The sequence below is a fragment of the Chelon labrosus genome (assembly GCF_963514085.1).
Source record: "Chelon labrosus genome assembly, chromosome: 16".
Lineage (NCBI taxonomy): Eukaryota > Metazoa > Chordata > Actinopteri > Mugiliformes > Mugilidae > Chelon > Chelon labrosus.
In genome coordinates this window covers 18333666-18347565 of record NC_140349.1, presented here as the reverse complement: position 1 = coordinate 18347565, position 13900 = coordinate 18333666, and the positions used below count along the sequence as shown (strand labels likewise).

The window sequence follows — 13900 nt, the reverse complement described above, 5'->3', positions numbered from 1 at the left end:
CCCACCTTTCACACATCTAAACACACCCCACTCCCTGTTAACTCTCAGAGGGATATAGCTTCACCTCCACCTCTCTCCATCCTCGCTGGTTTCGTATGGAAACTTCCACCAGCTTGAAGTAATTTCTACTCCAAACATGCACAACCGAGGTCAATGAGCGGAGCCGGTCATTCCACTGATAGCAAACTTTGAGAGGGGAGTATGAGCTGATGGCTGCCGATAGCACAGTACTTACCACTCTGGTGCCAGTGTAAATCTGGGCCTCATAATCTTTCCCATTTCACCCGCCGGCAGGGTAACACAGCAGAACATATCCTGGCAAACTTGAAAGGTTATCATCCATGACGAGAGCTCCCGGAGCACAGTGGAACCGGACCTTTCTGTTTCATTAGTGAGCAGAGGAAATGCGTGGGCCTGGATCAGACATGTCAACAAAGTAATAACTACGGTTCTCTCAAAGTGTGCGCCTTGCTTGTGGGCCTAATTTAGGAGCCTTTCAGTACGTGGAGAGTTTACAATACCAATAACTTCTCCATCTTCAGTCAGGGATGAAATCTGATAGAAGTCTGTGTGGGATCCTTTCCCTCTCTCAGCCCTCACAGAAAGGCCAAGGGTCAAGTTTCCACAGGCCACATCACTGAAGTTCTCATACTGTATCTACATGCTCCTCGCATGTTCTCATGAACCAGTTTGGAAAGTTGTTATTCCGACACTTTTAATCAGTATATGGAAACAAAAATCAGGTGTTAAACAAGCTGTTTTTTTTTTTTTTCTCAAAGTATTTAAACAACATATACCTGGCCATTTCCTGTTCAAGACTGGTTCCTGACTTCCTGGTTCCTTCCCTGATCAGCCTTCAATCTTCACTCATTCATGTGGTTTCTAAGTGTTAGCAGCTACCAATCAGACTGCTGTCCTCATCAGGAGACCTGTTTAAAGCCTTGATTAACTGCCATTCAGTGGGTGTTTTTACCGTTATTGGTCTTATTTGAAATAATTAGTGTGAGCTAAATGCCAATAGCAATGGGAAGTATGGCGTTTAATTACAAATTAACTCTGAAACAGGTTTAGCAGTTGATTGCAGACCTCACTATGCTAATGAGCTCTACAATAGTTTTTTTTTTTATTTATATAGCAGGCTTATGATTTTTACAACAGAACAAAATGAATGATTCCCGTTTTGCTTAATCGATTCGGGAAGACCACGTCGTCCACAGGTCAAAGTCGAAAGGTGAATGAGTTCCTTCCAAAATGATTTCCGCCTTGAAACTGAATGAGCAGAGTCATTACTTCCTTCCTTCAACTTTGAAGTGACTTTCTGTCCCTGGCAGCTGCATTGTTTTCACAATAAAAGGGGATCAGGCATTTGTTCAGACCTGGATGTGAAACAATGCCGCTGGAAGACATGACGAAAACCTAGAATAAATTTCCCTTTCGGGTAACTGAGACCAAGACGATCCCACGTTGACTGAAACATGGATCAGGCGAGAGTTCACAACATACAAACACAATTTGCCTTTATTCATCATATTTTTAAGTGACACGCAAAAATCTTCTAGTGTGCAAAGCATCCGGACCTTCTAAAATGAAAGTATTGTGTACACGTTCAAAAAACAGGCACAACTAAGCAGCTTAAACTTCCTGAGACCTCCCACACTGCTGGCTTACTCTGTCACATACAATCAAAGGTTATACGAGATGAAAAGAACCAAAACAAAGAAGTCCTTCTCCACTGCTTTTATGTTCACAATCAGTTGTGACAATATGAAAACACTTTGGGACAGGTTCATAACATGACAATTCATTTTTATGAAATTACATGTGAGAGACTTCATACCCTAATGTCAAGATAAAATCTATGTCATAGTGCCACAAATAGATATAAATAAGTTTTCTGTTTATTCTCAAACAACCAGAGCATGTAAAACCTTGTCATCAGATCAACATTTATCCACCCAAAGGTTACCATATGTAGCAATTACAGTGGCTGTTTGATTAGCAATGCATGAAGAAACATGTGTATTGTAAAGATGATGGTCAGAGATCCAACATTAGGATTATGTGATTTCATAGAAGGTTTTTAACTATGTCCCCGCTCCTAAAAAGTGTCTGGTGCTGACCCAGGCAAAGACAGTACGGCTGAAATAAACAGGAAGAACGGGCGATTTTATACTGTGGTTCAGCACATTTGCTCCATGCGCTAAGAAGTCAATCAAGGCGACAAAGGGTTAGCTCTTTTCAGGTCTGTTTCTGTTCAGAGCTGCTCTAGGCGTGAACTCCAGTTTCTCTTTCAGACTGAGAACCTGAGTGCTGTCCTTGCCCACTTGTTCCTGCAGCTTCCTTTCCTCCCTCATTTCCAGGATGCTCTTCTCTTCCTCTCTGGATTTGGGGGTCCCCCTGATAAACCACTCCAGGTGGTAGCCCACTGCTCCGACCACTAAAGCCACGGGGAAGGTGACGTAGGGAGCGTAGGTCCTCATCGCGGTCCACACTACGGGCCACATGACTGCACACTGCTTTGGCTCCCGGGTTCTGAATGGAGAAAGGAAACACTCGTCTTTAATTTTGCACTAGGGTAACTGCAATGGTAAACACTGCTGGTTAAACATTTTTTTGCACCCTTGAGAATTTTCTACATTTCTGCATGAAAACCAAAACAAAAAAGTTGACAAAGAGACAGTAGACAAAGAGAACCCAATCACACTACTGAAACAGAAATATTATACTTATGCATTTAATTATTCAAGAAAATGAATAGATTGAACATATCCATGAGCTGCAAAAGTATTTGAACCTTTCTTTTCAGTAGCTGGTGTGACAACCTTGTGCAGCAATAACAGCAACTAATTATTTCCGGTAACTGCTGATCAGTCGTCTAGAGTTCCTCAGCATAAAACTGCTTCAGTTCTGAGACGTTGGTTGGCTTTCCTCACATGAACTGTTTGCTTCAGGTCCTTCCACTACATTTCTTTTGGATTAAGGTCAGGACTTAAGGTCATTCCAAAACACTCATTTTGTCCTTTAACCATTCTTTAGCAGACCAACACGTGTGCTTGGGGTCACTGTCTCGCTGCATGACCCAGTTTGTCTTTAGATTCAGCACATTGACAGATGTTGGGAACTTTTCTGTTAGAATTTCCTGGTATACTTCAAAATTCATGTTCATGTTTAGCAAAGTGACGGGCAGAAATGTGCTTTTTGGAGAGTGATGGCTTTGTCCTTGGGCACGGAAACTACTAGTTGTACTTTAGGGAACTAGCTGAGTGGCATTTACTCATTAAAACAAGACATGTCCACCTCCCTCCCTCCCTAGTTCAGATTGTATTATTTCAATTCTTACCTGCTGCTCCCCCCTTGTGGTTCAGTATGACTTAGACAGTTACATTAATGATGTGATACAGCCACTGAGTAACAGAATACAACACTCTTCATGAATCTTTTTGACAGAGTTAAAACTATATAATAATAATAATTCATTCAATGTTCGTCAACAAATGACTGTAAACATGTTTTAAGTGTGAAAAACGAACACCAAACATTTCTGTGCATTTTAGTCAGATTCTTATCTCGAAGGCGACAATCACCACTCGGTAAATTAAGAGGCCTGTCTGTCCTTCTTATGCCCTCCCTCTCTTAACTCCTACGAATGACAAGCAACACAAATGTCACGAAAGGCGGAATCAGCAGCAACAAGCTCAAAAGGGGTAGGGGCCGTATTTACTAACCCTCTGGGCAGAAACCTTGACGAGTCACCGAGATTATGTCACCGTCAAACTAACGTAAGCTTCCGACCTTTCGCGACGCATATACTTACGCATATAAAAGTTGTAATATCGCGGTATCTCGCGTTCGTTCGCGTGTTACATGTAAGCCGAATTGAAGAGTAATTCTCAAAGATCAACGACTCTTTAAGTCATGTTCGCCGCCCCCTGCTTTACTTTGCACATTAGCACCGATTGTTACATGGGAAAATTTGTAATGGAGTCCGCTGTTGCGTTTACGTAAATGACTAGGAACTGTGCTGTGACACGACACTGCGTATAAACACATAATAACGAAAAATACTTAAGCATACGCACTAACGCAATATTTAAGTAATAAATTACCAATTCCAAAATGCTTGCATAATACAGGGAGCTAACCGGCAAGTAACTTACTGATACCTAACCTTAATAATCAAAGCAGTGTTATTTTAAAGCTGCACCTATAACTCAAGAACGTCTGCCAGAAGGTACCCCGCATCATGCAAATATTATGATATAGACATATTTTTGTTATCTCGAAAGTCTTTACTCACCTTTACCAGAGCCTTTACTGTTAGCACGTTGGCGCTGCAGTGACGAAATTTCTGTGCGACAGTCGGTGTCCTTCCTGGTTAGACGTCATTGGCCCATAGACTTCTGCAGTGACCGAAAAGTCGGGCTTTGCAGTAAGCCGATGTTTTAGCGACATCTAGTGGTAAAACAATTTTAAGCACAAACGTAATCTATATCTACCACTGCTGTTACTCATAGGAGTTAACAATAAATATTTTAATTAATAAAAGTCTTATAATTATATAAGACACTTGAAAACACGTATACTTAATTTAACATAATTAAAATGTGGATTCAGTGCAACTATAACCTGCAGGTTACATACAGTACATAGCAACATTTAAAAAAAATAAATATATATATATGTACACATAGGAATAATCTAATTGTATGCAAATGTGCAGCTATGAAAACAAGCTATAAAACTATTACTTTACAAGCAAGCATGTGTTTTGTGACTGTACAGTGAAAGGAAGCTGTCTTATTAACGTAACACAATGAACACGTTTGTCCTTTCCAAGCAACAAAATAAATATATATATATATATATATATTTTTTTTTTTTTTTGAAAAGGCCTGCACACATCCTGCTCTCAAGGAAAACTCAGATCTTCCTGTGTACTGCGACACACAAGGCTTCAGCATCCCCTCTTGGATGACAAAACTCTGAGGTGGTAGTTGTGTTTTAGCTTAAAAGGCTTGGTGTACCGTAGAAAAACAATTTAACTGCTTATGAGGGATGCAGAGAAATCGTATACATTTCTGTCACTGTGCAGGAAACCAAATAGTCCTCTAAAAACATTTCTCAGCGCTGCTGTATTTTCTGGGTAGTGAATGGGTAAGCGTCCTTTGCACAGCTCTACATGATTGATGACGCTGATATTTCAGCTCCCAGGCCGAAAAGTTCTCCATAAAACTATACAAATGCCAGCGCAGGGCTGATCTATAGCAATTGGAATGCAGCTTGTCATGACCAGCTCTGACTCAACGGTCATTTGTGCACAGGCAAAAAGCAGAGTAAAAAATGGAGCCACATCGAAAATTTCTTATCATTACTGCAAATGCTGCTGAAATGATTATGATTAACATGATTCTGTGTGGGTGATTATGCTTCATGCTTCGATATGATTGTTTTAAGCGGTTCTTCCCGCTAGGCTGTCGATCTTCTAGTTGCCAGAATTGGCATTTGATCAGTCCTGTCAAATAAAATGATATGTGCTCATCCTCTGCAGCAAAACAACATCGCTAGTGCCAGTTCTGTTTTACCAGCAAACTTGGCAGAGCCAGGGTTATTTCATCAGTTCCTGTTTATTAGTGAACAAGATTCAGAGCTGCGCTAGCCAAGGAATTCGATGTAAAAATAACACCCGCCTTATCAATCCAGATCACAGAGCAAGGCCGACAGAGTGGAGTGTCACAGCTCTCTAACTGGACCTGCTCTATTTGCCCACGTTAATTACAGACGTCAGGCATGGTCAGCGGAGGGAAATTTTCTCATTACCCCCCCTCACAAAAAAAAAAACGAGTTAGAACTTGGGTTAAATCACAGCTGAATCACATGAGCCAGAAAAAAAACTGAATGGCTCTCCATGGGTCGAAAACCTCTAGCTTGGTGCACTTTTGGCCATGACTGCAAATCCCCAAAACTCACCGATTTAAAAAATAGTTTGGAAGCTAAACACGTGTGTTAACAAACACGAGTGCCTCAGATTACCATCTATAGGGAAAGAGTTAAAGAGGAGATGGATGTGGACCAAAAAATAAAAATATAAAATGCACAAGAGATTTTCATGGATTGTGTCTGATCTGAAATGAAGCAGGAGGACTCTTGATTTGACTGTGATCAAGCAGAGGAAGAGGAACAGATGGTGAGGGAAAGGAGCATCAGATGTGGAAGAGAAAGACAGAGGCAGGTATAGTGGCTTACTGATTGTCATACTCATTTTGAGGTAGGCTCTGGATTTAAAATAGACTGACATTAAAGAATATACAATCCAGAGCAGGAACAACGCTTTCACTTGGATCAAATATTATCTCCAGAATCATTTCACTTAAGTAAATACACACAATTACTACTGTGCCATTTTCATTCATTCATTTTACGCAACCGCTTGTCTTCTGGGCAACAGTCTGCCATTTTTGAATTGGAAAAATATTCAATTCTTGTTCACAGAGATGCTACTACAACTGAAACCACTGTGATACCGCTGCATTCACTCCATACCAACCCTATACATTCAGATATTTCTGCTTTCAGTGGTCAACTAAGTAACCATTAAAGAAATCAGTCATGAATAAGAAAACAAACATTTATTTGCTTTTGGCATTACAAACCTCACTGGAGTGTATTATCAATGAATTACAGAGGCTTAATATACTGGCCGCACAAATACTGCAGATCCCATTGCAGTCATGTAGGAGTGGGAATGAGACACAATTTCTTCATCTTTCTTTTGGCCATTTTTGCGTCGGTTTGTAAGAGTGCAATATAGCAAAAACAATATATATTTAAAGAATGAATTCTGGTCTCATAAAATGCATATTTTTTAGTTCCACACACTGGAAAGCAAAATTCAATACATATGCAACTATTGCATGGAAATAACTTCTAGAAATAGTAACTACCCCGTATGTACATGAATTTAAAATGCTGTAATAGTTTTAATGGCACAGGTACATATTAGCGCTGGCAATGAGCACATTAACAGGCGGTGTGTTTGCGGTTCAGCATCTTCAGACAGGAGAACAGAAGCTACCTGTTATCTCCTCAGTTCCAGCCTTTACACTGATTGAGTCATGGCAGATGTGTAGTTAGTGAGGTGTATGTTCAGTTAATTAAGCCGTAGAAAAGAAACTCATAATGTCAAGTACGGACACCAGTAAACAATAACCTTGTCACTGTCATCAAGGCAGCTATGGTCAAACTGTTAGAGGCAACAGTCTCTTGCTGACTTCCTGTCCAGTGAAAACCTTCACTATGTTCAGGTGCATGATGCAAATCTTTATCTATATACAGCAACAGCCCTGGTGGGACCAAGTCGTTGTTAGCAAGTCACAAGTAAGACACACGTTTTTTCTCCCAAGTCCCAAATCAAGTCCCAAGTCGTACCCTTTGAGTTTGACTTGAATTTAAAGTCATAGTTCACCATTTCATCTGAGGTTTGGACTGTTGATTGAGCAAATTAAGCACTAGCAGCGGTACAAATGTTTACTGCTGGCCAGCATTATAATAAATATTAACAGCAATATTGGATGACCGCATCTAGGGGTACAGGGTCGAAATAAAGTTGGTCTAGAGTTGCTCTGTTGAGAACTGATTATGCCAAAGCAAATATCTGCTAGGGCGATCAAAACAACTGGCCAGGTTTTATGTCATGATGGACAGAGTAACGTAGTCATCCCCGTCATCTGAGCCCTGTAGAGATAGAATTTGTCAACGATCAAATATCTGAGAGGAGCATAAAAGCTACTGTGTATTAGCTTGTGATTCGTTGCTGTAAAGTTAACAGATTGCAGCTTGTGGTCATCTAATTGAGCTGATTTGCCATTTAATTTCTGGTGAACATCAAAGTCTGTTTAAACACACACCGCACAATGGCCCAAATAGACTGTCGTAGGGAAAAGTGGGTTGGGTTCTCTGTGGTGGACACAACGGATGGCCGCGTATACAATAACTGTGAGTTTTTACTTTTCAATCTTTGGTTTTGTGGTATCAGGTATCAAATATTTTCAAGTCAAAAGGTTTCAAGTCCAAGTGAAGTCATGAGTCGTTGGTGTTAAAAGTCCCAAGTTGAGTTTCAAGTCTTCTATTTTAATCAGCTAAGTCTAAAGTAATCAATTTTGTGACTTGTGTCCACACCCCTGTGTATACTGTGCGCATAGCGTCATGAGGGGGCACTTATGGCTAAGCACTAACTGAGCGAACTATGACCTGAACATGGAATGGTGCCGTGCATTCACAGTGCAGAGGGATCGTCAGTGGAGCGAGGCTCACATGAGCCTGGTGATGGCGCTGGAGATGAAATCCTCATAGCTGACGCGGATGTTGCCCGTCATGGTCGTGTCTCTCTCCCTGAACACCTGCGTCATGGTCTGGAGCTGGGTGCACACCTGGATGAAGCGGTCCAGCTGTATTCCAGGTCGCTGGCCTCGCTGGGTGAAACGCTGCACCAGCGTCTCGGAAAATTGGGGGCTGAGGTTATAGCCCATCTGAGCGAGGGCTGAGGAGAGGAGAGGGACATGTGGAGAAAAGTGATATTGGCCTTTATTATAAAAACTTTCGTGATTAATAATTTCTTGAATAAATACTGACACATCTTGGTATCTTAACGACACTGTCAAGCAGGGATACCTTGTTGTAGCTCCGTGCCGCTGATAGTTCCTGAGCGGTCTCTGTCATACTGCTGAAACATCGCTCTCCACCGCTGCATGAAGTCCCACAGCGCTGAGAAGCCAAACAAGTCTATTCGACCTGATCGCGTCTTGTCAAACATATCTAGCAAGGAATAAATAAACACAGCACAGTCAGCCAAACAAACTGCTTCCACACTCTTTTGAAGACAACATACTGTATGAAATAAGTTTTTTTTTAGCAGTCACTCCATCAAACTTCTCGTCCATCCTCGTGGATCTGCTGCGTCTACACAGAGGTCACACTCTTCTCATTCCGGTCATAGAGCTCATTAGTCACTGTTTGGCAAATGCAAATGGAATGTTGGTATTGTTGTTCAACTGACGGGAACCACAACAAACATGACTCATTATTTGTTTAGGCAGCTTGGAAGCCAGCCTTGCGTACTTCCGCCCACAGTAAGGGAATTTTGGATTGGAGTTGCTCACTTTGGAATTCACTATGACGTTTGAAGACATGGGGGCCGCCGTTGCCTTGAGCGCCACTGAGATGATTCCGCTTACAAAAAAAATGGCTGAGAAGTAACCTGTTTAGATTCTTGTGTCTTAAATAACTTTAAGCGATTAAAGTTTTTCCTGAGAAGCATGCGTCACATAATTTGTGTTGCTCTGATTGGTTACAGGACTATCCAATTGACCTTTGGCTAAGCCACACCCTAGAATGTAGATTGACCAATCACAGCTCCCACAGGGGTCCGACACTTTTTCCACAGCGCTCCATTGACTTTAACGCAGGCGTCTCATATTTTCGGTCTCGGCAGGCTATACTGTCGGTATATATCCAGGGTATGGATAAGCCCAATGATGTGCGCGCAAAACCCTGTGGAGCTAACCAAAACATCACCGTCACAGCTTAAGTTGCATAGTTGTTGATACGCTAGCACACGCTGAAGAAATACAACGTTATACGTGCGTAACGTTAGTCCGTTTGCTTCGTAATAACGATTATAGAAGTGAATAGAGACGTACCCAGCTTTGCATGAACAGTGTTGCTCCTTGATATTGTCAGTCCCAGCCTCCGTCTCGATTAATAGGATATGCGGTGGTTCATTTTTTGACTGTGACCGGTATGCTTTTGCCTCTATTTGGATGCCTTGTTGTTCGTTGCGTTTCACTTGTATGTCCTGAATATAGCCTTCGAACGCATATTGCAGCCCCTTTTGCCTACTTCTATCGGACACTGTATTTGCTGCTTTATAAAAGTTTGACAAAAGTTCAGCAGGAAGAGCTGTCACAGCATAAGCCATGTTGATACCAGAGCCTTATAGATAACCAGAAAACCACAGCCCAGAAGAGAATGTCGGACGTAGCAACAGTAACTAAGGGGGGCGGGGCTTAGCCAAAGTTCAATTGCGTGCTGAGGTGTTTTTTTCTCAGTATCGGTTGAAACACAAATCATGAAATGAAAAATGAAATCTAGATACCGTGTTACCAGACTGACTTTGGATACACCAGGATATTATTTAGGCTAACTCTCGGCTGCCTAAAGTTCTCCTCTTGTAAGCAGAACAGATTTCTGTTCATGAGATTTTAGACTTCAGCAGCACTTGCATATAAACCCAGGCTGCTGACTTTTCTTTCCCACAGTTCCTTTCTCCATTTATCAGTTTCTAAATAACTCCCCTCCCCTTCACTGTAGCCATTTAGGCCGCTGAACGTATTTTACTTAGACAGGCATAGTGTCATTCTGCCTGAAGAAACACTGTCAAATCATTTATCACCACATTCATCAACACGCAGCTTCCTCACACTCCGTCGAGCATCTCATTGAGCTGCAGCTGTATGACTTACTGATCATCATGAGGCAAGTCTCGTCATTAAAAGCGGACCAGTTAGAGTTGACGAGTGCCTGCTTCAGCTCCTTCATGTTGATGAAGCCGCTGCGGTCCGTGTCAACACTCTGGAACCACTGGTACGCCTCTGGGTTAACGCCAGGAGGGACGTTACCTACACAGGGGAAAAAGAATAAGGATGATACCAAGATGGAGGACGAAGAAGGAGAGGCGTTCAGACTGACTTTGAAGATTGTTTTCTTCGCCTGCTCTTGTTTCTGTCGCTGTTTTCTTCTTTTCCTTCAGCCCATCCGACCCAACTAGTGTGATTTCTTCTCTTTATTATTTACCATCCTTATATTTCCAGACAGTTGTTATTTCACTAAGCTTTAAAGAGTATGGCGGAAAAAAAATAAGTAATAAAAGAGAGAAGGCAGCGAAGAATCCTGGAAATGAAGCTGTTGCAGAGTTCCGATGCAAAATAATGACTTATTTATGGAGAGATGAAGAGACACGCTTTGACCACCAGACAGCTGAAACTATGGAGACTCTAAAGATGAAACTTGATCACAGAAAATAATACATCTGTGCTTAAGACAGTCTTTTACCTCTGAATTATAGAAGGCTATTTGGAAAATAGTAAGGTCTATATAATGAATGATCTTGTCCCAGTTAATATGCGAAATACAATGCCTTAAATGAATCACATCTTTAATGGTTTAACAGTACTGATATGTTATTTGCTGGAAAAAATATACAAATACAGGCTAAAACATCTAATCCCTATTTATTGAATTAAAATACATTCTAGAATATGAAAATAAGGAACAGATTTTCCTACAGTTCTGCTCTCTAACCTTAGTTGTACGTGGTCAGAGTTTCACAAGCAGCCTTTCTGAAAGATAAAGGTAGAGACGGGGCCAAGGGTTGAGGAAAAGTTAACTCAGCAAGAGGGAGTGTCGGGGCAAGAGGCCATTACCTGAATACATGCTGGAAAAGAAAGGGAGTGCTGTAAAATAATGTGCAAGAAGAAGGGAGGAGTAGAGGGAGGACTGATTGTCAGAGAAATGAATGGGGAGAGAGGGACAGGTGACCTGTCAGGCCAGACCCCGATGGATTCTGTCCCTGCGGGGAGTGATGCAAGCATAGACTATGAGGTTCTGACTTGGCTGCTACTGGAAACAGTGTAATCACACGCAGACACACACACAAAGCCAACTCTTAGCCCATCTGTCTCTTACTCTGTTTAGCCCTCACTCAGTATTACGAGGGTCATCACTCCAGCCGTGTAATCCTGCTGAGGGGCACAAACTGAACCCTGTCTGTACATGAGTGTCTGGGAACATAAGTCATTTTCTATCCATCTTCCCATCAGAGAAAGAGAGAGAGAGAGAGAGAGAGAGAGAGAGGGAGAAGAAATGAAGAAGGGGGTGAGAGCCTCTCTGCAATCTCCTTGTGTTCAGAATATGTCTGTTCAAGTCCGCCAGGCAAAAGTATGGTAGACGCTTAAACAGTCTCTGACCATCATTACCTGCAGGAGCATGGTGTCCATAATGTCCTCCATGAGGCTGTCCCCCGTAACCTCCATAGGGTCCACCGGGGGCACCGCCTGGTCCAGGCCCATATTGCCCATGACCTGGGACGCCGTAACCACCATATTGACCTCCTGCTTGGCCTGGAGCACCTCCGTAAGGAGCTGATGGGTGAGGGGCATAGGGGCCACTGGCACCACCGTATGGAGCGCCTGCGGGTGGGTTGCCTCCTGGGTAGCCCTGCAATGATAGGCAAGAACAATATTCACTGATAATTAACAGTTATAAGCAATATGAGAACAAGTGATGCACCATCAACTTCAGCTATAAAAGAATGGTAAAAGATTACTCCGATTCTGTATATTGGCACATTAGTATTTGCAATTTCTACTGCCACTATTTACATTTCAGAGAAACACAGTCTTTTATTAGACACCTATCAGCCTGAAGATCAGGACTTTACTCACTGAACGTGCAACTGGGTTTATAAAATAAAAGATGCCGTTAAAAATTACACTAAATTGCCAGTTCATTAGGTACACTAGTAAAAACAGTCCTGTACTAACTCTCAGCTTCATGGAGGTTATGGTATTCAGCATTTGTTTCAAATTACCGAGCGAGGCGTTGATTCAACTGTGTTTTCATTTTGGACGCTGTGGTTTGTAGCACTATAAAATTGTACTGCGTTATACAGACACATGTCTCTATTATTTTGACCACCCTATATTAGTCAGTGGGCTAGGCTAAATAACAGACACTCTCCAGTGTTTAATTTGATCCTGTTTAACAGCACCACAAACTGCATCCTCCAAAATGATGACAGTGTTAATTAAATGACCAACTTTCTGACGCTGTTACAACATAAACGGATCATTACAACAGTCATAAAGCTGAGATTTAGTGCAGGACTGTTGTACATATTAGGATGCCAACTTCAGGAAACAAAGTTGTCGGGCTACAAACTACAAACAAAAATAATCACTTGCTATTTATGTTATCATTTTTTCAAGCAAATACAGTGTTCCAACATTATGATTATGATTTGCAATACATCTTCATATATAACCAGACAATTTTGAGTTAATTTATCAAATTATTAATAGGCAGATCCATAGTGACTAAAAGATAGAGGTTATAACAGACCTACAAAGTAAGCTAATGTACCTCTATTATGTGAAGCTACTCTAGAAACTTTACACCATCAAAGTTTAAGATGCTTGAAAATCTTTAGAGTGAGGCATTATTACTCGACATTAACCAGGGAAAGGATCATATTAGCCTGCTTGTTCCACCCATTAGCTGCACTTGGTTTTGCGGTAATGATGTTTTCCTGGAGAAACCTAAGTTTGACTGTGACTTCCAGATACAATACACTGTCAACTAAAACCAGGACCATTTTAACACTCTATTGTGGTTGAACAATAAGCCCGGTAACGTTAGCGTAGCTTGAATTTAACAAAGCAAAACTCGCTACTTTTTACTGAAATGGTTAGCAACCGCTTACAACGTAACAACACCCTGCTAACCATATGGCAAACAAATCAATGACTAATGCTACTCGTGGTTCCAGGATATTAAACATAAGTTACGTTATATCAAGACAATGAGACAGATAATGCGCTTATTAAACTATATTAACACGCTAATAAAGTTCACCTAGAGAAAACACTGAATTAAGTATTTCCATACCTGGCCGTAGTGGAAACTCATCTTTGTCAGACTTTTACTTCCTTCAACAAGACATCCGTAAAGGCGGATACAGCGCGACCCTGTTAGCTGGATAGCCATTGGTGCATTTCCCTATCAATCAAAACCGCACCCGTGTCTCTTGCTTTTGATTGGACGGCAGAGTGGAACAGGCGATGACGAC

The 13900-nt window shown here is 41.6% G+C and overlaps 2 protein-coding genes across 2 annotated transcripts; both read right to left on the bottom strand.

The window, feature by feature from the left end:
- Positions 1-1722: 1722 nt before the first annotated feature.
- smim12 (small integral membrane protein 12) lies at positions 1723-4346 on the bottom strand. The gene is made up of 2 exons (XM_084564032.1): positions 4298-4346; positions 1723-2532 (listed from the first exon to the last, which is right to left on the bottom strand). The coding sequence occupies exon 2, from the start codon at positions 2502-2504 to the stop codon at positions 2229-2231; it is 276 nt and encodes a 91-aa protein (XP_084420158.1). The 5' UTR covers positions 2505-2532; positions 4298-4346; the 3' UTR covers positions 1723-2228.
- A 2265-nt stretch (positions 4347-6611) lies between these two features.
- Positions 6612-13764, bottom strand: pef1 (penta-EF-hand domain containing 1). Its single transcript, XM_084562838.1, has 5 exons — positions 13720-13764; positions 12030-12270; positions 10518-10673; positions 8668-8811; positions 6612-8536 (listed from the first exon to the last, which is right to left on the bottom strand). Exons 1-5 carry the CDS (start codon positions 13738-13740, stop codon positions 8307-8309), a joined length of 792 nt encoding a protein of 263 aa, XP_084418964.1. The 5' UTR covers positions 13741-13764; the 3' UTR covers positions 6612-8306.
- Between the last annotated feature and the right edge of the window lie 136 nt (positions 13765-13900).